The following is a 27860-nucleotide window of genomic DNA, read 5'->3' on the forward strand; positions in this document are numbered from 1 at the left end:
CATTATATAAATTTATTTGTGAAAAACAGACTCATTGATGAGGAAAAAGAAAAATTGAATTGGGTAATTACTCCAAGCCGCGTTAGTTCTGATTAACTGTAAAGACGTTAAAACTCCACTGAATCTCATATTGAATAAGATACTAGGAATTTAACTAGTATCATGATGATAGTCACGGATGAATCGGCAACTGTGCAAATGGCCCTACCTAGAGAATTTACCTCCATGTGGAGATCAACATGGTATAGCATAATCACGAATTAGTCACCTCAGAGATGTGAACGGTGGTTTGCATCGGTATTGGGGATAAAAATTTTCATTACCCACACATAACAGCTTCAATGAAAAAAGGTGTACAGGTTTACCTTCAACGGTAGCGGCCCCATTCGCCTGCATTCCTCTCATCCTTGCAAACACCTACAGCCCCTCATTCTCTCCATCCATCTCCTTTCGTTCCGCTGTTATTTCACCAAAATTTTCTTTCATACCTCCAAAATCTTTTATCATTCTTTTACCATTACCAATTATGTCTCGAAAGAAGAATGATTTATTGTTTGGCGCACTCTTTCATTAATTATCAAAAATTCGTCGATATTCTAGGCATTTGAATTATTTTAAAATGAGAAAATCCGCTTTGAAAAAATTTTCACAAATTTTTATTGGTAAATGATAAAACTATTCTATAATTCTACAATTAACTTGGGCCACGAAAAGCGCAAAGTTGGAGAGAAACAATAGCAGCTTCTTCTGTAGCTCACCACATTTTGAGTATATTGAATATATATTACGTAAAGTAAGTAAGACTTTACGCTCAAAGCCTTGACTGCTGAATCAATTTTATCATTTAGTTAATGATAACAAGCTAACTAATATCTCACCGGAGAATTGTTCTCGTAACTGGAATACTCCAATTTTTGTATAAAATAATAAAAACTCAAGTTTGCATTCCATTCCATTTGTTTTTCGTGAGGAGTATTTTTGTTAACGGTCATTGATCGATCTATTATGCAATTGTTATTGATGAGTGAAAAGAGAAGAGAAGGAGGTGGAGGTGGAGGCTGACGGTATAATTTCATTCCACAAAGTACCGTTGTACTGATCCTGGGTGCGTGCTTGAGTGGCTATCGGAGCGGCAGTGTGGGGTGTGGGGTGTGGGGCGTGGGGCGTGGGGCGTGGGGCGTGGGGCGTGGGGCTCACCGCGCACTCCTACATCGCTAAGAGAAATCTTTTTAACACAGTGAAAATACTACTAACTCCAAATCCAACTCTGCACGTCCACCTGGGATAGGCTCAGGAATGTGCAATGATTCACCCTGAAATGGAGATTTTTCACTCCTCAATTCCTGGTAAATTCATCCAACAGCATTATTTTCTATCCATAAAACCAGGCAATTCAGCCAAAAGACATTTTCAAATGAATTCAAAGTACAGAGTATAGAGTATCATTAGGCTGGAAGGAAAATCAATTGAATGGGCGAATGAATAAGACGAGAAATTGTTCAAACGAAGCGAAAAGTTGTCGACTATATTCCACACGTTTTGCCAGTAAGTCTGTACCGTTACGCTTGGCAACATCCTGCCGACGATACACCCGTCACCCCCGATGGTGGTCAGTCTTCTTGCATACTTATTATACTAAATCTTTTTTCCTTCCCTCCACCTCAACCTCTGCCACCACCACTCTTAGTCTTACTGTAAATTCGCCAAGGAATTTTACCGCCACTACAATTCATCACACGAATCCAGCGCCTTTAAAGTCCATCAATGATGATCCACCATCGACTCTATCATCACCATCAAATTATTTCCAACCACACTCTTATTATTACTATTATTATTATTATCAGCTAATAATTTCACATCAGTTACTCATTCGTTCTCACCTTAGAGTATATCGATTACAACAAATAAGCATATATAAATTATGTCATTTATTTGTCAAGTGTCTACCTGCTGGCACTCGATTCCCGTCCTACAGTCCACTGTAGAATCATCTACAAAATCCAAAGCAACGGTTTTTGTCGTCAATGGACCAACGGTCAATGACTCACCAAATATATGCCCTTAATCAATTCATGTGTATAGAGGCATGGTGAAGGTCAAGCTTTAGACATTACCATTTTTTTAAATTTCCATTTCAGCCTCGCTACCACTATGCCCATATACATATCAATAATGTATAAGGTTTTACAAATTATTTCTCCTAGGTTTTTAAAAAAATTTTCCAAGTGGAAATTCAAATGAGCGCCGATCAGCATCAACAAAATGTTCAATTATCGATCACAAATATACCGGTTATCTGGATTTATCTCTAATCCGATAGGGATTCCGTCAGAATTTCACGAATTAGAATTTGAATCCCAACATCCTTATCAATATCTCATTCATTTCTGATCTAACTACAAATTAAGTAAATAACTGAATTGGTAGAAAAAAAAATGTTTTTTTTTTCTTAAATAAATTGTTGGATAATATGATATGAAAGAATGCTCAATTTTCTTGGGACTCATTGAGACTTTGAATGTGCTGGCATATTAAATTTCATAAAAGCATCTTGCGTGATACAGGTAACCAACGAGTCGACGGGTTGAACGCCTCAAAGTGCAACAGACCCGATAACTACTAACGGAATGCGCCTTGTTACATCTTCTATATTTTCATGTTGCAAAGATATGAGAATAAATAAAAATAAATCTTGAAAAATTGCCTTGAAGAGAAAAGAAATGAGTTGCAGCCACTTACTCGGATGTTGAGTGAAGGCAAATTGATCTGGCTAACAACTATTTACAAATGATTGCATAATAACGGTGAGTTAAGGGAGCATGAAAAAAATTTACTTCACGGCGAAAAAATTTTTTGCGCTTGCTAGTTGTTTGGATTTTTTTCTAGAATGGTGTGAGAATGACAGGAAGCAATGGCTTTCTAATCGGGCATCGATGTCTCTGATATACTCCCGGCCTGCACTTCGGCCTGCACTTCGGCCTGCACTTTGGCCTTCATTTTACATTACCTAATAATATATATCATCTTATGATGAATCAAATAATTATAGTAAAATATTTACTAGGTGAAAAGTTGAGGAATGCGTACGAAAAAAAAAAAAAAAATGAAAAGCCTATAGAAGTGGGGAGTAGTTAGTAGATAGATGCGTTGAGAGCCAGTAAATCGTATGTTATTTCTTGATGTTTAAACTTTAAACGCATAGCATACCAACCCTCGGGTTACCGGTCGTTTTCCTTCTACTATAAGACGATGCCGTCGAGGGCCGAGGCCGAAGACTGCCGATTATCCCCGATTCTCCACCAGGTAGCCAGCAGCTCTCAGCTCTCACCTCTCGCCTCTCTTTGCCTCTCTTTGGCTGTCTTTGGCTCTTTTATCCGGGCATGGTGGTGGGTGATGGTGGACTTGACTTGGTGAGCTCAGGTAAAATCACCGATGCGAGCCACGCAAGTCGCGCCATTGCTCCGGCCCCTTTCAGCATTCAGCATTCAGCATTCAGAATCCAGAATTCAGTCTTCAGTTTCGTGTCGTCGGGCCGGAGGTAGACAGCTCCGTGACCCTCAATTATATTTCACATTTCCTCCACTTTTTCATCAATTTTATCGATTTTATAAAGTGAAGAGTGAAACGCCTTTTTAGTGTGTTCATGTGCCCCGCAAGGAGTAATTCTTAACCAGGAGGTGAACGCACCAGCAAATGTGAGTATAAGTGCTAATTATTTCCTCGAGATGATAACCATTAATTTCATGGATTTGGGGATATGGATATTGGGGGAATACCACAACAGTGGACTGTTTTTCATACGATTTGCTATTTGCAAGAATTACTCTCGAACAAATAGTCCATATAGTCGCGCTTGGCCAATGCATATATGTATGCATGTAACGCTTACCAAGCGTTTCAAAATTGGAAACAGCATATTTCACTTTTCACAACATAATAATCATTTTAAAAATGACAAATACGAAAAAAACAGGAATATTCAGATCGATCGAGGTCATTTGCCCCGTTGTTCCATTTTCAGTTATCTTATAACAAATGACAAATTAATCCAAGCTCTCTTGTTGAATAAATAGATATCGAATAAGCGAAAGGTTGAAAAATTAAAGGTTGAAAGATGAAGATTGAATTTTAATTTTTTATAATGTGTGATAAAGTGATAAAGTGAATAAATGATAAAAGAATAAATATGGTGCAATATGGTGAATGCTGTGTAGAAGAATTAAAATGGTTGGGGACACTTTTTTGTAAAGCTGTTAGATGTGGTATTTAATAGGGACCATCGTCGTAGGAGGAAAAAATATAAAACGGACACCACATGCACCACCACGGGCTGTCGCAGGAATACACCATCCACACTCTCTAATAACTTAAATGGGAAATTATAAAACTGGATAGGATAAGGAGGAAAATTATATCAAGCAATAAAAATCAGAGCTGAGATAAGGGTATAAATATAATCGGTTCAATAAATATTCTTTTTTACGGAATATAATATTTTTATTGATCAGTCGTAGAAATGTGAAAGTTTGTTTTTTTTTTTATGGTGGTGATTGCACATTATAGTTGAACTCATTGTTTAGCTCTTGTCTAAGACATCGGCAGTTGGCCACACCCTTGGCATAATCCACTCCTATTACATACCAGTCCTTACCAAGTACCATCTAGCATCAATTCAACTTCTGTTTCAATCTTTACTGGGGAGATTCGAATGAGAGAGAGAAAAGTACGAGAATTTTTCATATTGAATGAGTATGGCTAGGAAAGAAAAAAAAATCATTTTGAGTTGAAAGTTTCACTGTGCTGCAGAAATAATCATGGAGATTTTACAAAATCATTGACAGTCCATATGATGATGTCATCATCATATTGGAAATCTTTTTCAATGATTAAGCAAAAAAAAATAGGAGGTATATGTTAATGAGTTAGTGGGCAGAATCCACGTGGTTGGAGTATTTCATCGTCTATCTCGGTCGACGAACTCTCGAGTACGAGCAGAGTAAAAGCGTAATATACGCGGAAAGTTGAGCTCACTGCAGTAACTGAAGAGAAAAAATTGAAAAAAAATCTAGACACATTGAAATAACGAAATATTTTTCCAATATTCCGAGTGTGGCACAAATTCCTTCAACTTCGCTGCAAATAAAAAATGATTTTAATAGAAATAAAATTTTGGGAAATGCCACTTTATGATTTTTCGTAAATTTGATCCTCTTGTCTCTCCACCATAAATTTTGGAAGATAAATAAAGTTCAATTTTGTTAATTAAAATTCTTTTTCATGCCCAACATCGCACTTGATATTCACAAGATGTGAGAAAACTCCTTGAGTATGGGAGACAGGCAAATGTCTTCCTACGTCAATGAATATAAATATCACAGTGTCATGAAATTCCTTATAAACGCGTATGGAATAGTGGATAATTATAACAAGAAACTTTCTACATATTACTACAGAATGATTTCAATTAAATGGAAATTTTGATGAACAAGTTGTGTTTGAGGTGAATGAAAAATAGCGGTTTAGCATTACTCACCTTTCACTGATATGATTTTTTTTCGTCATTTTGACGAGTTAAAAGTGAGTAATAATGAATTTCAAATTGGATGTGTTGAGGAGCATCGTAGCTAGAATAAATATCATATCCGTCTCGCCAGTATCGAAGGATTTCACTCGGGTAGCTTTCTCCGTGGCAGTAAAACGTCCGGTTCGGTTGAAATGCCGTGTCTCTCAGTCCACTTGGCTCTAAGTACGCTATTACCAAATGGGGGAATATTGTTAAAGACAGGTGTCACTTTGATTTCAGACGAATATCAGCATTATCTATACATGAATTTCAATGGCTCTTAACGAATCACCTAGATTTTAATTGTACGAGATGCGCTGATCATCATTAGCATTCCTTCGGATATTTGTGGAATAGTAAAGAACCTGTGTATTCTGGTGCGGTCATCGATCTCGACAACTCGTCAGGTGACATTATCCTCTCAAGTGTGAGTGATCGAGAGTCGTTGTGCTTTTCCAATTAAATTAAGTATTTCAAAAGGGACACATAAATTTTTCATGAAATTTAATGTACATGGACTCGCACAAGAAGAGGAAGTGATGGTGTCAGGCACCATAATCCGTATCCAAATAGGGCCTCTCGGAAGTGTCGTCACGATTAGACAATGTGTAAAGCGGTACTTGAATGCTTCGGGACTATCAATTCACCGGTTCATCGAATTCTCCATGATATAAACACCTTTCCACTTGGGGCTTTATGATAAATGTATGATATCTATGAAAAATATATATCCCACACTCATATTATTAAAAATTAACCATTTCTCATATATCACATACAGATGATGAATTTTTAAGAATTTTCCCAATTTTGGCAAATGTGCCTACTTGCGTAATAAGCAAGTATACCCCTTGCGGTATACCCCTAATACGTACTTTCCACTGATAAAACGAGGAAAATGACGAAAACGAAAAGGCAGAGGTGAACCATTAATCACGCGGGATATAGGTATATAAGACAAATATGCAACGCTGCAGTATACATAATTGTGTGTCGATGAAATGCGTATTATACACAAGTTAAAATCTCAGTAATAAAATCTCAGCGTACATTTATATCTGATCTATCTGATTTAAATCCTTCAATTTTTTTCCCTCCTTCCACATACTGTGTCTTGCACAGCCGTAACTATGTCTCCATAAATTTACTCAAAATTTACTCAAATTATTGGCATATAGTATTTTTTTTTTCTTTTTCACCATGAGAAGAAGAATATTATATAGTCCACTTGATTTTGTTGTTGAAGTTGAAAAACATCAAGTGACGAATCCGGAAGTTGGTAGAGTTTATCATGACTACATAATCACCGTTGGTTGGCCTACTGCCTGAGAGTTTCAATGTTTTTTTTTATGTATTTATCTGTATAATGTGTATGTATATGTATAAAAAGAAGTGTATTTTTCTCTTTGGCACTGAAAGGTATATATTGTACGGGCTCTCGCGCTTCGTTTACTGTATCTACAAGACTTGGTACTATTAACCGAGTACAACTTGTATTCCTCCTTGAGGCGCATCAGGCTGGCGTTGGAAAGATAGTCATTGTTAAGTTGTTCCTTTTTTATATGATCCGTTAGCGTGGTTTGAGGTGTGCGAGCACGGGTTAACGGACTTATTCGAATCCACTTTCTAGCTTGGAGTGCCATCGATGGCTTTTCCTCCTTTTAACTTTTTTTCATTTTATTTTGCCGGTTTGCAAACTGCAGCTTGTGACCAGCGGGGGGACGGTGAGAACAATAGCATCCTTTTTTTTTTTAATGCACAGGTGTTCCCGCATTTGCCTTATCAGGTGGCTCTACATCAATCAGTAGTAAATAATTAAGTAAATAATTGCCATTCTAAAAAATTATTATTAATATTGGCTTGTGACGAAGCTAGTCAAGTATTTTGAAGGCTAATAACTTGGTGTATGAGGATGTAAGTCATACTGCTTACCGGTTTATCCTAGATTGGAACTCGACATTTTATTTTAAAACCAATTATATGTTAGGCAATTTCTATATATGTATATACTAAAGGTACTTTAGTATTATTTTTTAAAGATTCCTAGAGTTTTCATCTCCGAAGCTCCTCCATTTTTCCCTTGACTATAGTTCATTAGGTCTATTCTAGGCTTCTAATTGCAGCTCTCACGCAATTCACTCCAGCGGTATTCACTTGCAATATTTGCCTCTGAAATATGTATCTAGGTGATAAAATAAGAGGAAAAGAAGCAAACAATGTACAGAGATATTGCGAAAACAAGTGTAATTTGAAATTGTGAGCGACCGAGTAATGGCCGCGGATGGGCAACTTTCACGATCGGCGACAATTCACATGCTAGCTCAAGCTTCCCATGGGAATTTAGTCCAATGGGTATGCACAACAACAAAACATTAAACTCAATGACTATGCACACTTGCGCCACTATTGTTGCGTACTGCAACAATAGTTACCGCATATGGACTATTATAAAATAACCTCCATATAATACCCTTACATTTTTTTCATTAATGATTTTTCTCATTTTTTCGTCATTCGTGTATTCTTACCCGGTATTTCAAATATTTTTACATTAACGTGGCAACGTCACGTATTTCTTCTAATCCAATGAAAAAAAAAAAAAAAAAACCACTTTCCACGTCAAACCTTATATCTTAACATCCCTTTCTTTTTTCGTCAAGAAACTGATTGGATGAGTAGTGAGATGAACCGTTAGCAAATTATGCAAACCGGATTATAAATTGTTAATTGAATGACAATATTCCATAAGTAAAGCTATTCGAAGGACATGTCAATTTTTATTTCCTCCTTAATATAATTGACGTTTATGCTATCTTTTGTGATCATAAAATTCTTCCCGTGGATATTATCTCATATAGAAAATAAAAAGAACAAGTCTTCACGGTCGAGTCCGGTCGATGCTCATATTCCTTAGGGCTTAGACAATAATACCTGGAGCGTGGTTTATAGTAGTGGAGATGAAGGATGAGGGAAGGTTCTCCACAAATTATCCCAAGAGTAAGGAGGGCTACAAAAGAATCCACGGATCGACAAAGACCGGTTATTATTGGAGAGGGATGACTGGATTGGAGCGGTGAGATGGGTAGATCAACCAAAAAATATTTCCCACTGAACTGTTTCTTTTTTTTCTTTTTTCTTCACATTCGGAGTATCAACGCATTTTTGAGAATCACCTCTCATCCTAGGATTTCCTTTCAATTTTGTTTTTTGTTTTTTATTTTTTTTTTTTACCATTTAGATGAAGCATTATCATTTGTTCAGGCTTATCGACATAAATTATTTTGAGGCCATTTTTCAGCGTATCATGCAACTAAGATGCTACGAAGGCAATTTTTTCTATGGTATATGTTTTTACCAGGACACGTCGATGGGGAAAAATGATTGGTGGCAATCTCATTTATCAATTTTCTGTGGAAATGAAAACCATTTCTTCATTGTCGTCTTATTCTTATTCCAACACAAAATTAAATATTGCGTTGTAACGTGGGAGACTGAAATCATAGATTTGATTTAAAAATAATTATTTGTAGAATTATAAAAAAAATTAGTGCGATGGAGAATTGCTGGAAATGATATAACAAATATTTAATAATCCTCCGCAAAACTTTATACCGGCATTATCTGTAATGATTGTTATTCCTTCGGTTGCAGAAAAATGTTGATAAGAGCAGTAGCGGCCGGTTGGGTCGCCGTTCTCCTGTGCCATCTCCAACTAACGAATGCTCAGGTAAGATTCCATAATTCTGTCATTTTAATCCCTCTGAGAATTTCACTTACGCAATTTGAAGATTGATCAAACGGCAAACTCGTGTCCACTTGAAAATTCCCATGATGCTCGGTTGAAAGGAAAACGGTGAATACTTACAGACTCCACACAGATATTTTACTGATTGAGAAAGACCTGACAAGCCGCGGGCCTAATCAGTCAAATAATTGGTATACCTAGTACCCCGAAACACACACTCATTCCATATACATATGAGTAACATATTCTCATATAATTCTAGTATATGTGCATTGAATAGGTAAAGCCCCAACGGTGAAAGCGAGACTCAAGTTTTCCCGCAGGCCTCTCCTTCAGAAACACCAGGTCGTACCATAATACTTTTTATTTCACTAGCGCCGCCCCGGCCGCTAAAGCTAAAATTTTTACATGCTCTCCGCCATTACACTTTCCAGTCCATACTTTTTTTTTTTAAATAAAAATATATAGAAATACTCAGTGCAGACATTGAGGATACTCTCCAATGTGAATGCACTCGATCTCGTCGGAATTCATTCACCGTTATTTTTCCATATACAGCGATTTTCTCTGAATTTTCACGCTATTGTCATTATTATTTATTGTTTTATAGAAAAAAAATAGAGAGCAATAATTTTTTTTATTATTTTCAGGTCTCCAATGTCTTCACATGTCCAAACGGTAAGCTATTATTCACATTTGACATTCTAGGTTGATCTCCCGCATAGTGGGCAGGTATTTGAGGGGTGCATCCTCGTTCCCAGGTAGATTAGGTTCCCCTCATTTAGCTAAGAGCAGCAGGTGCGCTATGGGATTTTCGGAGAAGGAGTCGGTAAATTTTAAAAGGAATGACCATAGAAGTGAAAGCAAAAATGTTTTCGTTAAAATATGGCTATGGTGGTTACTTTGAAAAATTTTGTTTTTTCATATAAATGAGAGGAAAAATCATATCCTCACTCAAAGTGGAGAAATGAAAAATAAATTCAATGTTTTTAAATTAAAAATCCGGTAAATATAGATAAATGAGTGAAGAATGTAGCCTACTATGGACGTTGGGAAAAGGTAGGAAACGGAGTGGAACAACGAAACACCAAGTACCAATGTGCACCAACCAAATGGACATACTCCACTAGATCCTAACGTCTCTGCCTAACGGATTCTAAAAAAAAATTCATAAAGGAAAAAAAAAAAATTGGAGAACCTACATAATTATCAAGACAAAGTGTGTGTACACACGTTGAATGTAAAAGGAGAAATGTGGAACGGAGTTTGAAAATGTGCATCAAACTGTGCGTGTACTTATGCCATTAAGGCTTAGTATAAGTGATAGTTTATGGATAAATAAACGGGCAGAACTGGGGGCATTCCCAAATTCATCCATCTCCATTAAATTTGAAAAATCACTCTGAACCAGAAGCGAGATTATTGAAAAATATACTAGGAAAGATAAGGAAAAACAATGGTAGCAAAAAATTGAGGGAATAATGGTTTAGGGGGCTGTGCTAAATGAAGAAAGAAGAAAAACGGCATTCCTTAGTGGTGAGTCTGGTTTCATTCCACTATAATGGATATCGCCCCGTACACTTCTCGATATTTCAGTTCTGTGGATCATCATCACTGAATGAAAATTCTCAAAGTTCTCAAAGACCCCGAGCCGAAAAAAAATCCTGCTGCATTCAAGAGGCAAATAAAAAATGAGTAAATGGAGTAGTACGCTTGAAAGGAAAATCTCCTTACTGATCTTGACGTATCGAGATATATCACATATGCAATCATTAGCCTTGAATATTCACTTACATATACATATAATGAATAAAGCATCACCAAGGTGTTGCTGAATGCGTCTCGTGACCCGTTGACCTTTGCAGATGAAGTAAAAGTCCCCGAGAGTCACCCAATGAAGGAGAGAATGTTCAGCATAAGGCATTTAATAATTTGAAAGCTAGAAAATTAAATGACATCATCATATCAGCTGTAAAAATTTCACGCTTACAATTTAATATTATACGTAATATTCCATTATTATTTTATATGATTGCATGAAATTAATGGACCAGACAAAAGTTTGGCACAATCTTTGTAATGATTGAAAATAATTTAAAAAAAAAATGAAAAATTGAAAAATTTCAACAAAAAGTTCCAGTGCACAGTGCAATCAGCATTGCAATGCAACGCAACGCAGAAAGAATGCATTATGAATAGAATTTCTCTGAGCGTTGTACAATGGGAAATATAAAAGAATGAGAGCCTGTTATTTATTGGGTCACCGTACCGATAACCCGTTTGCGTGGACGGAGCGGAAGCCAAAGTCGAAATCGAGTGTTTCTCCGACGTTCCTCAATTTCTTTGCCACACACCTATTCTTGGATCTCCCTCCATTGCCAATTCTTAAGTCTCAAGTCTCAAATCTTGACTCTCGAGTATCTATGTCTATATACATACATGAAAGAGCCAATGTCGGCAAGCGTTGGTCAGCATCAGGGTATAATGTATATATCGTTGGTGCACTAAAAACGATCGAGGTCGACTCGTTGGCACTCCAACGTCGTCATACTCCCCTGTAGGTCACCGATTAACCGCCTTTCCAACAAACCAATAACCTTTAGCTTGTTTTTGGATAGTTCATAGTAAATATTTTTTCTTTAGGATGGGAGCTCAAGGGAATTTACTGTTACAAATTCTTCAATATCAGGCACTCATGGGAAAAAGCCGCTGAATTATGCAGAAGGTAGATATTGAAGTTCTTCGATTAATAAAATGATGAATTGAGATGAAAAAAATAATGGAGGATTAATTAGGTACGGCAGCGATCTCATGGTTGTGGAATCCTACATGGAGAACAATTTGACCTCGGGCATGATTGGAAAACACTTGGATCGTTATTGGCTGGGTTTAGCATCTCTAGATGATCTCCGCACAAATACCCTGGAATCGGCGGCGGGAATGCTTGTGTCCCAGTACGCTGGTAAGTAACACATTAAGCATTATCATACTCTGACAATGAAAAAACAGTTATGCACTCATTAAAACGCAATACCCATCCATTATTTGTTAATTTCGCGCAAGTTAATTGGTAAGAATAATTTTTATCTGGTCTATCCGCCGAGGCGTCATGGCCACTTGACGAGACATAATGGAGTAATTAATAAATCTTTGACTCGAATCTAACGTTTACGGTCTCGATTCAAACATCAAAATACCACAATTGTACACACGAAAGGGGCTCGCTGATTGTATCGAGGTCGCGGAAATGCGGAACTCCAAGACTCGTCGGCACCAAGACACACTTTTCCCACATCACACTTGTGAGTTTCACGCAAGCATTGATGTAATTCTCATTTTAGCCAATTTAGACAATTCAATATTACCGGCGGTTATTTACTCCATTGGCCATACCAACCATTTTCCAAGGACTGTGACTTACTTTGTATTGATGATAATGATCTAATCTAAGAAAAATATAAATCTCAAGGTTTTTGGGCATCAAAGCAACCGAACCCAACGTCGGGCGAGTGTGTAGACGTCGCTGTGACCGATGACCAGCAACAGTCGTGGGAGCTAACAACCTGTGAATCACTCCTTCCATTCATGTGTCGGGCCTCAGCTTGTCCCTCAGGTAATCCCTTTGAATCCCCATAAGTGAATCAACCCACCATCATGGTGATTGCTTACCTCAATTTACAATCAATTTCTTCCATGCAGGATCATTCCATTGTTCCAATGGCAAATGCATCAACTCCGCCTTTAAGTGCGATAAGCAGGACGACTGTGGTGATTTTTCTGACGAAATCGATTGTTCAAACAACTGCCAATTCTACATGGCAAGCAGCGGTGACGTTGTTGAATCTCCCAACTATCCCCACAAATACACTCCCTTGAGTAACTGCAAATGGACCTTGGAGGGGCCCCAAGGCCACAATATACTTCTTCAATTCCAAGAGTTCGAAACTGAAAAGAGTTTTGATATTGTTCAGATCCTTGTGGGTGGTAGAACGGAGGAGAAATCCGTAAATTTAGCCACTCTCTCTGGCAAGGAAGAGCTTGCCAACAAGCTCTTTGTATCAGCCTCCAATTTCATGATAATCAAATTCAGTACTGACGGCTCAGTTGAGCGAAAAGGCTTCCGAGCATCCTGGAAAACTGAACCGCAAAACTGCGGGGGCATTCTACGAGCCACTCCCCAGGGACAAGTTCTCACCTCTCCTGGATACCCTTATAATTATCCAGGGGGCCTTGAATGTCTCTACATCCTTCAAGCACAGCCCGGAAAAATAATATCTCTCGAGATTCAGGATATGGACTTGGAGATGTACCGAGATTACATCCTAGTCCGCGATGGCGACTCCCCAATGAGTCGTCCAATCGCCAAATTGACTGGAAAATCAGGGGATAATCCAACGGTGCTCATGTCCACAAGTAACAATCTTTATCTGTATCTGAAAACATCTCTAGGAGACTCTCGAAGGGGATTCAGCATTAGATATACTCAAGGCTGTAGAGCCACCATAATTGCCCTAAATGGCACTGTTCAATCTCCCTCCTACGCTCTCAATGACTACCCCAACAATCAAGAGTGTCTCTATACCATAAAAAATCCAAACAATTCTCCACTATCCCTCAAATTCATCAACTTCAATGTCCACAACACTGATTACGTACAGGTATACGATGGAAGCACTACGAATGGCCTTAGACTCCACTCTGGAGATGGTTTCACTTCCAATACCATTCCAAAAATCACTCTGACAGCAGAGAGTGGAGAGATGCTGGTAAGATTCGTTTCAGACGCACTGAGGAGCTCATCAGGATGGCAAGCAACATTCTCAGCAGACTGCCCGATTCTTCTCCCAGGAGATGGAGCACTCGCTAGTAACAGGGATACAGCTTTTGGCACAGTTGTAACATTCTCATGTCCCATCGGTCAAGAATTTGCCACAGGAAAGCTAAAAATTACAAGTGAGTGTCTGCAGGGTGGAAATTGGTCGGTAACGTATATACCAAAATGTCAGGAAGTTTATTGTGGACCTGTTCCTCAAATCGACAATGGATTCTCCATTGGCTCTTCAAACGTCACATTTAGGGGACTAGCCACTTATCAATGTTACGCGGGTTTTGCTTTCCCTTCGGGCAAGCCAACGGAAAAGATTTCATGTATGGGAGACGGTCGGTGGGAGAAGAAACCCTCATGTCTAGCTTCTCAGTGTGCTCCCCTTCCTGAAGCACCAAATGCCAATATCACAATATTGAATGGAGGTGGAAGAAGCTACGGTACGATTGTTAGATTTGAGTGCCAACCGGGATATGTCAGAACAGGACATCCAGTTATCCTTTGCATGAGCAATGGAACCTGGTCTGATATGGTACCCACTTGTTCTAGAGCTAGATGTCCAGTTCTACCAACAATAAAAAATGGATTTGTTGTTGACAATAGTAGAGATTACTTGTTTGGGGATGAGGCGAGAGTGCAGTGTAATCGGGGTTATAAACTTATGGGAAATAATATTATTTCGTGTGGGGCTGATCAAAGATTTGAGAATGTTCCTTCGTGCGAAGACATCAATGAATGCTCCTCCAGTCAATGTGATCTAGCTTCTACAGAATGCATTAACATGCCTGGAGCTTTCTTCTGTAAATGTAAAGGTGGTTTTGCAACTACATTGGATTGCAGACCCATAGGAGATATTGGTCTTATAAATGGGGGAATTCCAGATGAATCCATTACAGTTTCAAGCTCGGAGATTGGCTATAAGAAAAGTGGAGTAAGATTGAGCAGTGGAGACGGATGGTGTGGCAATAGTATTGAGCCAGGAGCGAACTGGGTGATGATTGACATGAAAGCTCCAATGATTATTCGAGGATTTCGAACTCAGGTAGTTGCCAGAACCGACGGCAATATTGCATTTGCATCTGCCATTAGATTACAGTACACTGACGATCTAGGGGATATTTTCAGGGATTACACTAATCCTGATGGAACTCCTGTGGAATTCAGAGCTGTTGAACCAGCTCTCTCAATTCTCAATTTGCCGGTTCCAATCGAAGCGAGGTATATCAAATTCAGAATACAGGACTACGTCAGCGCCCCCTGCACTAAACTTGAAATTGTTGGTTGCACCAGGCTAGAGTGCACAGACATTAACGAATGTGCCAATAATAATGGAGGTTGTCATCAAAAGTGCGTCAACAACCCTGGTAGTTACTCTTGCATATGCAATACTGGATATGAGCTCTACAAGGGAAATGGCACTGCTGGATTCAGCATCGCAAAATCTGAAACCGGAGAACGCGATGGAGATATTTATCAGAGAAATAAGACTTGTGTTCCAGCTATGTGCCCAACCCTTCCAGCCCCAGATAATGGCAAGATTCTCTCTACAAAGGAACAATTCCACTTTGGAGATGTTATAAAATTCCAGTGTAACTTTGGCTACGTTCTCGTTGGATCTTCCACTGTTATATGTACTTCTAGTGGTGTATGGAATGGAACCACACCAGAATGTCAATATGCCAAATGTGTTTCCCTTCCTGATGATAAAAATGAAGGCCTAGCTGTTATCAGAAGTGACGAAAGTAGCGTTCTAGTGCCCTTCGGCCAGAATGTCACATTAAAATGTGGAAATACTGGGAGATCGTTGAGAAATACAGCTACTTCCGGCTTCCGACAATGTGTCTATGATCCTAAACCAGGTTTACCTGATTACTGGTTATCGGGCTTTCAACCGGCTTGTCCTAGGGCTGATTGTGGACTGCCTCTACCAACTCCTGGTGCAGAATATGGACAATACGCTGACACTAAGTACCACTCTCAATTCTTCTTCGGCTGCCAGGACACATTCAAACTCGCTGGACAGACCAATAATCACGACAATGTTGTTCGTTGCCAGGCAAATGGTGTCTGGGACTTTGGAAATTTGCGGTGTGAGGGGCCAGTCTGTGAAGATCCTGGTAGACCCAGTGATGGCTTTCAAATGGCAAGATCCTACGAACAGGGATCAGAAGTACAATTTGGGTGTAGCAGACCCGGTTACATCCTTATCAATCCAAAACCCATTGTTTGCCGCAGGGAACCTGAGTGCAAAGTGGTAAAACCTCTTGGTCTTACCTCTGGTAAAATTCCCGATTCTGCCATTAATGCAACATCAGAACGACCCAATTACGAAGCTAAAAATGTAAGATTGAACTCCGTCACTGGATGGTGTGGTAAACAAGAAGCTTTCACTTACGTAAGCGTTGATTTGGGTCAAGTTTTTCGAATCAAAGGAATTCTTGTGAAGGGAGTTGTGACGAATGATATTGTTGGACGTCCTACTGAAATTAGATTTTTCTACAAGCAGTCGGAGAATGAAAATTATATCGTTTACTTTCCTAATTTCAATTTGACTATGAGGGATCCAGGGAATTATGGAGAATTAGCCATGATTACTCTACCAGAATCGGTCCAGGCGAGATTTGTTATTATCGGTATTGTGAGCTACATGGACAATGCCTGTCTCAAATTCGAATTAATGGGATGCGAGGATCCCGCTGTTGAGCCATTGTTGGGCTATGATTATGGCTACTCCCCATGTGTAGATAATGAACCGCCACTCTTTCAAAATTGCCCCCAACAACCAATTATGGTTCAAAAGGGGCCAGACGGTGGACTTTTACCAGTAAACTTCACTGAACCAACGGCTGTGGACAATAGCGGCAGTATAGCACGATTGGAAGTCAAGCCCCAGAGCTTTAAAACTCCAATAAGAATTTTCGAAGATACCGTTGTAAAATACGTGGCTTTTGATTATGATGGAAATGTCGCTATTTGTGAGATCAATATCACAGTTCCCGATGTGACTCCTCCAAAACTCAGTTGCCCGCAGAGCTATGTTATTGAACTCGTAGATCGTCAAGAAAGTTACACTGTCAACTTCAATCAGACAAGGAGAGACATTAATACAACAGATGCATCTGGTCCAGTAAAAATAACTTACGTTCCAGAACGTGCAATAATCACCATTGGAGGATTTGAAAATGTCACTGTTTATGCTACCGATTCAAGTGGTAATCGAGCTTCCTGTCACTTCCAAGTATCTGTTCAAGCAACTCCCTGCGTCGATTGGGAGCTTAAACCCCCTGCTAATGGCGGATTAAAATGTGTACCAGGAGATAAGGCCAAATCTCTCCAGTGTATTGCTACCTGTCGGTCTGGTTACAGATTTACTGATGGTGCACCAACCAAATCATTCACTTGCGATCCAGTGAGACGATGGTCCCCTATGTCACTCGTACCTGACTGTGTTTCTGAGAATACTCAGCAGGCTGATTATCATGTCATTGCTTCGGTCACTTATAGGGCCAATGGGGCAGTTTCCAGGGGTTGCCTCCCGCAGTATCAGGATCTGATGGCTCAATACTATATGGGACTTAATAATATTCTCACTCAGAGGTGTTCTGCTGTCAATGTCAATATGAATGTCTCGTTTATCCGATCAATACCAATTCTCGTTGAAGAGAATGTTCTTAAAATGGATTTTATCCTTGTCATCGTACCAGCAGTTCGTTCCACCCAGCTTTACGATCTATGTGGTTCCACTCTAAGTCTTATCTTTGATCTCTCGGTACCTCATGCAAGCGCCGTTATTGAGCCCTTATTGAATGTATCGGCAATTGGCAATCAATGTCCACCACTCCGTGCTCTAAAATCTTCTATCAACCGTGGATTCACTTGCAGTATAGGTGAAGTTCTCAATATGGATACCAATGATGTTCCAAGATGTTTGCATTGTCCAGCTGGAACATTTGCTGGAGAAAAGCAGAAACAATGTACAGCATGTCTAAAAGGATTTTATCAGAATAGTGATCGTCAAGGTGCTTGTCTTCGTTGTCCATTTGGTACATACACCAAGGAGCAAGGATCCAAAAGCATCGATGACTGCATTCCTGTTTGTGGATATGGAACGTACTCACCAACGGGTCTTGTACCTTGTCTTGAATGTCCAAGAAATTCCTATACAGGGGAACCACCAACTGGAGGCTACAAGGATTGTCAAACCTGCCCGGCAGGTACCTTTACTTATCAACCAGCAGCGCCAGGATTGGATAATTGTAGGGCTAAATGTGCACCTGGTACTTATTCAGATACTGGATTAGCTCCTTGTGCCCAATGTCCCAAGAACTTTTACCAAGCCCAGCATGGGGCAACAACTTGCATGGAGTGTCCAACAAATATGTATACTGATGCTGCTGGATCAGTGGGAAGAGAAACTTGCAAGATAATTGCATGTACAGATAATGTCTGTCAGCATGGAGGTCTTTGTATTCCAATGGGTCATGGAGTACAATGCTTCTGTCCTGCTGGCTTCTCTGGGCGTCGTTGTGAAGTTGATATTGACGAGTGTGCTTCACAGCCTTGCTACAATGGTGCCACTTGTATTGATTTACCCCAAGGTTACAGATGCCAATGTGCTAATGGATACTCTGGAATAAATTGCCAAGATGAAAAGTCAGACTGCGGTAAAGACACCTGTCCTGAACGAGCAATGTGTAAAGATGAACCAGGATTTGGCAATTATACGTGTCTTTGTAGATCTGGATATACTGGTGTTGACTGTGATATTACAATTAATCCATGTACTGCCACTGGAAATCCCTGCCATAATGGTGCTAATTGCATTGCCCTCCAACAGGGTCGATTCAAGTGCGATTGCCTTCCTGGATGGGAAGGACAGAGTTGTGAGATCAATACTAATGATTGCGCTGAGAGGCCATGTCTCCTTGGAGCCAACTGCACAGATCTCATTGCCGATTTCACCTGCGATTGTCCACCGGGCTTCACCGGAAAACGCTGTCACGAGAAGATTGATCTTTGCTCTGGAAATCCTTGTTTGAATGGTATTTGTGTTGATAATCTGTTTGATTACGAGTGCATCTGCTTGGCCGGATGGACAGGACCAGCTTGTGAAACCAATATCAACGAATGCATTGCTAAACCATGCAAGAATAATGGCCAGTGTTTAGATCAGATTGGTGGTTATACGTGCACTTGCGAGCCCGGATACACCGGCCAACAGTGTCAGCATACGATCGATGATTGTGCAGGTGAACCGTGTCAGAATGGTGCGACTTGCATTGATCAACTTGAAGGATTTGTGTGCAAGTGTAGGCCCGGTTTCGTCGGGCTTCAATGTGAGGCTGAACTTGACGAATGCCTCAGCGATCCGTGTAATCCCGTTGGTACTGATCGCTGTGTAGATGTACACAACAGCTATTTGTGTCACTGCCGAGAAGGTTATACGGGAACCGGGTGCGAGATTAATATTGATGACTGTGCCTCGGATCCGTGTTTCAATGGGGCAACGTGCAGAGATGAAGTGGGAGGATTCAAATGTCTCTGCAGTGAAGGATGGACTGGTGCCAAATGTGAGACCGATGTAGGAATGTGCATGAATCATCCTTGTCAGAATGACGCTGCTTGCGTTGACCTCTTTCAGGACTTCTTCTGCGTCTGTCCATCAGGCACCGATGGTAAACAATGTGAAACTGCACCTGAGAGATGCATTGGCAATCCCTGCATGCATAACGGACGTTGCCAAGATTTTGGATCCGGTCTCAACTGCACTTGTCCCGATGATTACACAGGAATCGGCTGTCAATATGAGTATGACGCTTGTCAAGCTGGTGCCTGCAAAAATGGAGCTACTTGCATCGATAATGGAGCGGGTTTCACCTGTACTTGTCCATCTGGCTATACCGGAAAGACATGTGAAGAGGATATTGTGGATTGTAAAGAGAACTCTTGTCCTCCTTCTGCCACCTGCATTGACTTGACTGGAAAGTTCTTCTGTCAGTGTCCATTTAATCTCACAGGAGACGATTGCAGGAAATCCATCCAAGTGGATTACGATCTGTACTTCACTGATCCATCGCGCAGTAGTGCCGCTCAGGTAATTCCCTTCTTCACGGGAGCTCAAAAGAGCCTAACCATTGCCATGTGGGTCCAATTTACCCAGAAGGACGAAGCTGGAATATTCTTCACTCTCTACAGTGTCAACTCACCTCACGTTCCCACAAATCGTAGACCAATGATTCAGGCACACAGCAATGGTGTTCAAGTATCTCTATTTCACGATCTTCAAGACGTTTATTTGCCTTTCCGGGAGTACGCAACTATCAATGATGGACAATGGCATCATGTAGCAATTGTTTGGAATGGTGAGAATAGTGGAGAATTGACCCTCATAACTGAAGGACTAATTGCTAGCAAAACTGAGGGCTACGGTAGTGGCAGAAATCTTCCGTCATACGGATGGACTGTTCTCGGTAAACCCAGAAGTGAATCCCCCAAAGGATACACTGAATCTGGATTTCAGGGACATTTGACGAAAGTACAAGTGTGGTCCAGAGCCCTTCATGTTACAAATGAAATACAAAAGCAAGTGAGGGACTGCAGAACAGAGCCCGTATTGTATCCAGGATTGGTACTCACATGGGCTGGCTATGATGAAATTGGTGGTGGAGTTGAGCGGGTAGTACCTTCACATTGCGGCCAGAGGATTTGTCCACCTGGGTATGGAGGAAATAAATGTCAGCAGCTTGAAACTGATAAAATTCCTCCTAAGATTGAGCATTGTCCTGGGGATCTTTGGGTTATTGCGAAGAACGGATCATCTATTGTCACCTGGGATGAGCCTCATTTTTCTGATAATGTGGGTGTGGTGAGGATTCAGGAGAAGAGTGGACACCGATCTGGTCAAACGCTTTTGTGGGGAACATATGATATAAGTTATGTTGGTTATGATCAGGCTGGAAACTCTGCCAGCTGTAACTTCAAGGTGTATGTGCTCTCAGACTTTTGTCCAGAGTTGGCTGATCCTGTTGGAGGTTCTCAACAGTGTAAAGATTGGGGCTCTGGAGGACAATTCAAGGTCTGTGAAATATCTTGTAATTTGGGCCTGAAATTCTCCCAGCAAGTACCAAAATTCTATACCTGCGGAGCTGAAGGATTTTGGAGGCCTACAATGGATCCCAGTCTTCCAATTATTTATCCTGCTTGTACAGCAGCTTCCGCAGCACAGAGAGTCTTTAAAATTAAAATGAATTTCCCAACGAGTGTGTTATGTAATGAGGCCGGTCAAGGAGTTCTCAAGCAAAAGGTCAGAAATGCAGTCAATTCCCTGAATCGGGACTGGAATTTCTGTTCCTATTCATTTGAAGGTGGGTGTAACTATTTATGTTTTTTTATTTGAAATTTCTAATGTGATTCTCTAACAGATGATATTATTCTTTCGCTTAAACTTCTGCAGGCACAAGAGAATGTAAAGACCTGTCTATTGACGTCCAGTGTGATCATAGATCCAGAACTGTACGAGAGACCAATACTGAAGATAGTGGAACCTACGTAATATCAGCTGCTGTTCCATCAGAACCGTAAGCATTAACATTTTTTTTTTTTTTTTATTTATTTATTATTATTTCCAACCAATTTTGCAATCTAATAATTTATCAACTTCAATGACCAATTGTACAGTTTAATGGCTAAACGTGAAATTGGAGTTTTTCATTTGTCACAAATACAAGCGATTTTAACATGTTAAAACTCTCTGTTTTGCCAGTTTACTGTATAATTCTTCTTGCAAAAAACACAAAACACAAAATTCAAATATATTGATTTTTCTATACGAATTAGAACGAGACAAGCTCGCCAAGGAAGTGACACCTACAAGGTGGAGATATCATTCCCAGCGATAAAGTAAGATTTTGTCCCCTCCATGCTCATGCTCATAATATATGGTTAATTAAAGGAAAAAAAAATCATGTAATTAACATTCCTTTGCAAGATGAGCCCAGAATGAGTGTGCACGATCCCCCCCCCCCCCCCCTTTTTTTTAACTTTCCAAACAAGCAGAGCCAACATACGGAAAGATGTATATTTTTTATCTTATTATTGATTAACATTAGTTGAAGCAGAAAGAATTTTCCATGCGTTAAGAAATATCAAGTTAATATAGATTAATCACATGATCATGAGAAGTATAGAAAGCTGGCTTTTAACAATGATATCAAGAATAACTTACGATGCTGTAAATAAAATTGCCTCCACAATCGCCAACATCATCACCTACATGTTAAATATTTTCATGGATGAGAACGATGATTCTCATAATGACTATTCTTTCGCAGTGATCCTATTCAGAATACAAATTCCAACGAGCGTGCGACCGTTCAGAGTCTTTTGGAAAAACTTATTCTGGAGGAGGATCAATTTGATGTCCATGATATTCTACCGAATACAGTCCCAGACCCTGCATCACTGATTTTGGAATCTGATTATGCCTGTCCGATTGGACAAGTAGTTATGGCACCTGATTGTGGTAAGAAAAAATTTTTGCCATAAAATGTAGAAGCGAATTTAATGTTTTTTATTGCTATACCAAATTGTTAAATATAAATATAATGAGCATGAATTTAAATAGCTTGAATATGTGATTGTTGAATAGTGCCATGTGCAGTTGGGAGCTTCTATAACGAGGCACTGGGAAAATGCGAGATGTGTCCGATTGGCACCTATCAGAGTGAATCCGGACAGTTAAAATGCAGCAGTTGTCCAGTGATCGCAGGTCGTTCAAGTGTAACAATCGGTCCAGGTGCGCGAAGTGCAGCCGACTGCAAGGAACGCTGTCCAGCCGGTAAATTTTATGATGATACAGCAGGCCTCTGTCGCAGTTGTGGACACGGTTTTTATCAACCAAACGAGGGCAGTTTCGCTTGTCTTCTCTGTGGTCTTGGCAAAACAACAAGAACTGCTGAAGCAGTCTCGCACGAAGAGTGTCGTGATGAATGCGGATCTGGACAGCAACTCGCTGTTGAAGGCAAGTGTGAGCCGTGCCCGCGGGGCACCTACAGAACTCAGGGCGTTCAAGCAGCCTGCCAAGTATGTCCGCTAGGCCGAACAACACCTATTATGGGTTCAGCAGCGATTGAGGAGTGTTCTCTTCCAGTTTGCGAACCAGGCAGCTATCTCAATGGAACATTAAATGAGTGTGTCTCATGTAAAAAAGGAACTTACCAATCAGAGCCACAGCAGACATTCTGCATCCCCTGTCCTCCCAACACAAGTACCAAGGGGCCAGCTGCCACCACCAAAACTCAATGTACCAATCCATGTGAAATGAGTGGAGAGGATTTACACTGCGATGCTAATGCTTACTGTCTCCTCATACCTGAGACCAGTGATTTCAAGTGTGAATGTAAACCTGGCTACAATGGAACTGGAATGGTCTGCACTGATGTCTGCAACAATTACTGTGACAATGAAGGAGTCTGTTTGAAAGACTCTAGAGGACAACCTTCTTGTAGGTGTAGTGGAAGTTTTACCGGAAAGCACTGCACTGAAAAATCCGAATTCTTCTATATTACTGGGGGAATAGCTGCTGGAGTTATTTTGATTATTTTCATTGTTTTATTGGTTTGGATGATTTGTGTGAGGTCATCTAAGAAGAGGGAGCCGAAAAAGATGCTATCGCCTGCTACTGATCAAAATGGATCACAAGTCAATTTCTATTATGGAGCACCTACTCCTTATGCCGAATCCATTGCTCCATCTCATCATAGCACTTATGCTCATTATTACGATGATGAAGAGGATGGCTGGGAAATGCCTAATTTCTATAATGAAACTTATATGAAGGGTCAGTTATTTGATGATTCTACATCATTTATCCGTGAATAACCAGATTTTTTTTTTACCATAATTTGTCATTTTTTTCAGAGAGTCTACATAATGGCGGCAAGATGAACAGTTTAGCCCGCTCAAACGCTAGCATTTACGGTACCAAGGATGATCTTTACGACAGACTGAAACGTCACGCTTACCCAGGAAAGAAAGGTATTAAAATACACTAGATCACAACAGTCTCGAAATAACAAAATTAACGAAAAATAAAAAGAACAAAATTTGTAAATTTGTTGATAGACAAGAGCGACAGTGACAGCGAGGGCCAGTGACCTCCAGAGATGTTCACATTTCTGAGATACAAGAGAGACAGCGTGAGACAGGATATTTGAGATTTAATAAATCCCTCAACAATCCCTTGTTTTATATTAATCAAATTTCAATAGCGAAGAACGACTCTGACGTCCTGGAGTAACGATCGGTAAATAAACCGATTTTTACTTCGGCACTAGTCGACAATGCATTTTATGAAGAAGAAAAAAATTATCAGTGTGATTTTTCTTCTCAAGTGCAAATCCATTGACAGTATGTCTGAATGATATTGTGTATGTATATGAATATTTTCCCCTTGTGTGTTTGTTATTTTTGTATTTAAATAACACGTACAGTAATTGCTAGAAGTGGGTGCGGCAAATAACATATCAACTGAGACAAAATTTTTTTTTTCAAATTTTATCCCATGCCATTATCTCTCAAAATCATTTTACACTTCTACAGATTATGCATATCATTTAAAGCGCCAATCATCACATCATTAGATGAAATTTAACTCTCAATTTTTGACGGCGCGCAAGCCACATAAGCGCTGTACGTAATGATTCTTTCAATTTATCTTAAGAAAATTTTATATATATATATATATATAATTTTTGCTATATAATTGTTACTATACATATGTATTTGTTTTGTAATATACTTGATTAATAATAGGTAATATTATTCATCTAGGGATGAATAACGAAAAAAAGAAACAACATACTGGAATAAATGTTAATTTTAATATTTGTAAAAAAAAAAAAAAAATGATTTCTTGAACACACACTCTTGGACATTCGCTTTCCTGTTTCAGATGAGTATACATTACATTTATGTCATTGCGGCCGGTAAAACGCGTTTCTAACCTCGCTTCGCTCGGATAAAAAAGCATTTTCGGCCACAATGACATAAAATAGCATCATAGCCACGGCGAAAATAGTGATTATGACTCATGCGCATTATAATCCTCGTCACTATCACCTAGGCGTAAAATATACTATATTGGACATTTATTGATTTTCAAATAAATTCCATTGAGCGGCGTGAGGAACATAGCTCTAGCATTGACTCGATATTCTTTATCTGTCTTATCACAAACTTCAACAGTAAAATGCTGGAGGATCTTAACAATTCCGTATTTTGATTGGATTTTTCCGAAGCGAGCACCTAAAAAGAAAATGGAGAAGACGATTATATTTAAGCCATTCGATCGAGTGAAACACTTATGAGAAAAATTAATGCAAAATTTAGGTCGAGAAATTATTAACAGAAAAGTGAATGAAAAAAAAATTTCATTCTGGAAAAAAAAGAGTTATGGTTTGTGGAAAAAATAATTCACAAATGATGCGGATTTGGATGAGAATTGATCCATCAACTCACCAATACAGTTCCTCGGTCCTTCTCCAAACGGTAAAAATGTCATGCTCTGGCGTTTTTTCAATTCCTCCTCCCCAAATCTCTCAGGATTAAAGACTTTCGGTTCCGGATAGTATTTCTCATCCCTATGAATTGCAAAAACTGGGATCCAAACTTTGACTCCCCCTGGAAGCTTAAACCCCGTTCCAGGGAAGATATACTCCTTTAACGACTTTCTTGTTATAATGGTAACCGGTGGATATTTCCTCAGTGTTTCATTAAGACATTTATCCAGATATTTCATTTGATTAAGCCCTTCGTAAGTGATCTCCCCATTACTCTTTTCCAAGTACTCTCGGATTTCGGCTCTGAGCTTCTTTTGAATCACCGGATTCATCGCCATTTCATAGAGACAGTTGCTAATGGTTGTAGTAGATGTTTCAGAGCCTCCAACAAAGAAAACAGTGAGCTGTGCAGCCACCAGCTCATCAGTAAGTTCAATATCCCCCACCTCACTGACCCCTTTCATCAAACTCCTCAATAAATCAATGAAATCATGTCTTATTACATTATTCCGCTCTCTGTACTCAATTGTATCCTTGGCGAGATTAATAAAAAACTCCTCCAAAACGGTATCCTTCAGCCATCCACCAAAAATGGTATACAAAAGCGGAGCAAACTGCCGCAAAATAAACTTGAAAAAGTACTTCAAGTCTACCTGAAAAATCCTCTTTGCCATTTTCAAGAAGACACTTTCTTCATCTCCGAAAGAATCAGCCTGCAGTCCGAATGCGCACATGCCAATTACCTCAGTACTGAATTTGGAAGTTATTGCACGCATTTCCACTACTGTTCCATCGAACTTTAACAGATAATTGATTAATTGGTGTCCGCATTCATTGATGAGATAGAACATGTCACGAATTTTACCTGAAGTGAAAACAGGAGTCAACTTGGTCCGTAATCGCCGCCATATTTTAGCATCGAGGAAGAAGAGGTTCTGCATGAGGGGATCATGCTTATCTGATATTTCCAAACTTCTGTTCATGAAGTTGGAGAAATCCTTGATGAGAACGGATTTTATCAAGTGAGGATTGCGTATTATAAGAACAGGTTCTCGACGGGAGTAGATGCCAACCAGAGATTCGTTGGGATATTCTTTGTAAATTCTTGTCGAGTAACTTCCAAGGCCATCCTTACCCAAAAGGATGTCCTTGATAGTGCCAAAAAGTGCAACAGGCTGGGGCCCACAAACTCCCCTCGACCTCCAGAAATTATAGTTGTATATCAGGTATTGATACAAGAGGAGAAGAAGCACTACTATTATAAGAAGGAGCTTGGTAAATTCAAAGTCTACAGGCATGGTCATTATCAAGTAGTTCTTCATGCTTGACAGACACTGGCTATTCAATGTGTAACTTTCAAGTCGAATACACTTGCGCGAATGAGGTATTATGCAGAATTGAAGGAAAATAGTAGGGAATTATTTTTCACAACCAATCATCGGCCTGAGAGCTGTTATCTAATCACCCGACGATTTATCGTTATCATAAGGTACATTATCCATGACCGCAAGCCCGCAACATGGCGCTATTTCTGCTGAGTCAAGTCATTTTTTTTTTCATATCACAAGCAACATTACTCACAATGTACATTATTAATTTTTCTATTTTATGATCAATTTCACAATCAGGATACAAGGAGAATTAAAAAAACAAACGTTATTTCTCACATGTTGTCAAAAATTATTTTTTTCCAATACTTAAAAATGGAAATTTTTCATAGTGAAAATTGTCGGGATAACTTGGATGGAGGATGTAATTTCCCATCGAATACATTTTACATCGTTTCATCCGTTAATATTAATTATGAAAAAAGAGGTGAATTTTTTAAGCCGAGTGAATTACTTGTAGATCACCGAACGTTTCAATTTTGCCCACTTATTTTCCGCGAGTAATATATAATCTCTGTCCCAATCAAAGAGGATTGACTAAAGTAGAGGGTCAGTTTTGGGGGTTTGAGTGACCCCAGCAGAGATAATAGGGGAGATCAGCAGCGCTTATGGCAAAATTAAGGGATACAATGGGAGTCGATGGATGGACCATTTTATTTTTCATCGAGTATCGCTTGTTTCAGCCCTTAATAATAATTAGGAGAGAAGAGATTAATTTTTAATTAACGGACGGATTAGTCGGAGATCACTCAGCGCTCTCATGTTCCCCACTTATTTT

General features: G+C 39.5%; 2 protein-coding genes across 3 annotated transcripts; one reads left to right on the top strand and one right to left on the bottom strand.

Moving 5' to 3' along the window:
• Window positions 1-3546: 3546 nt before the first annotated feature.
• Window positions 3547-25041, top strand: uif (sushi, von Willebrand factor type A, EGF and pentraxin domain-containing protein uif). 2 transcript variants are annotated; one of them, XM_011302393.1, is made up of 13 exons: window positions 3547-3698; window positions 9218-9293; window positions 9962-9989; window positions 11955-12036; window positions 12107-12273; window positions 12781-12924; window positions 13011-21500; window positions 21590-21713; window positions 21973-22035; window positions 22467-22657; window positions 22784-23974; window positions 24055-24171; window positions 24233-25041. In XM_011302393.1, the coding sequence occupies exons 2-13, from the start codon at window positions 9222-9224 to the stop codon at window positions 24244-24246; spliced, it is 10683 nt and encodes a 3560-aa protein (XP_011300695.1). In that variant the 5' UTR covers window positions 3547-3698; window positions 9218-9221; the 3' UTR covers window positions 24247-25041. The 2 variants fall into 2 exon arrangements, with proteins under 2 accessions (XP_011300695.1, XP_011300687.1); XM_011302385.1 differs by having other exon boundaries at window positions 24259-25041.
• Window positions 24922-27208, bottom strand: LOC105265076 (probable cytochrome P450 6a13). The gene is made up of 2 exons (XM_011302374.1): window positions 25654-27208; window positions 24922-25440 (listed from the first exon to the last, which is right to left on the bottom strand). The coding sequence occupies exons 1-2, from the start codon at window positions 27014-27016 to the stop codon at window positions 25271-25273; spliced, it is 1533 nt and encodes a 510-aa protein (XP_011300676.1). The 5' UTR covers window positions 27017-27208; the 3' UTR covers window positions 24922-25270.
• Between the last annotated feature and the right edge of the window lie 652 nt (window positions 27209-27860).

Source organism: Fopius arisanus, unplaced genomic scaffold (genome assembly GCF_000806365.1).
Source record: "Fopius arisanus strain USDA-PBARC FA_bdor unplaced genomic scaffold, ASM80636v1 scaffold00001, whole genome shotgun sequence".
Lineage (NCBI taxonomy): Eukaryota > Metazoa > Arthropoda > Insecta > Hymenoptera > Braconidae > Fopius > Fopius arisanus.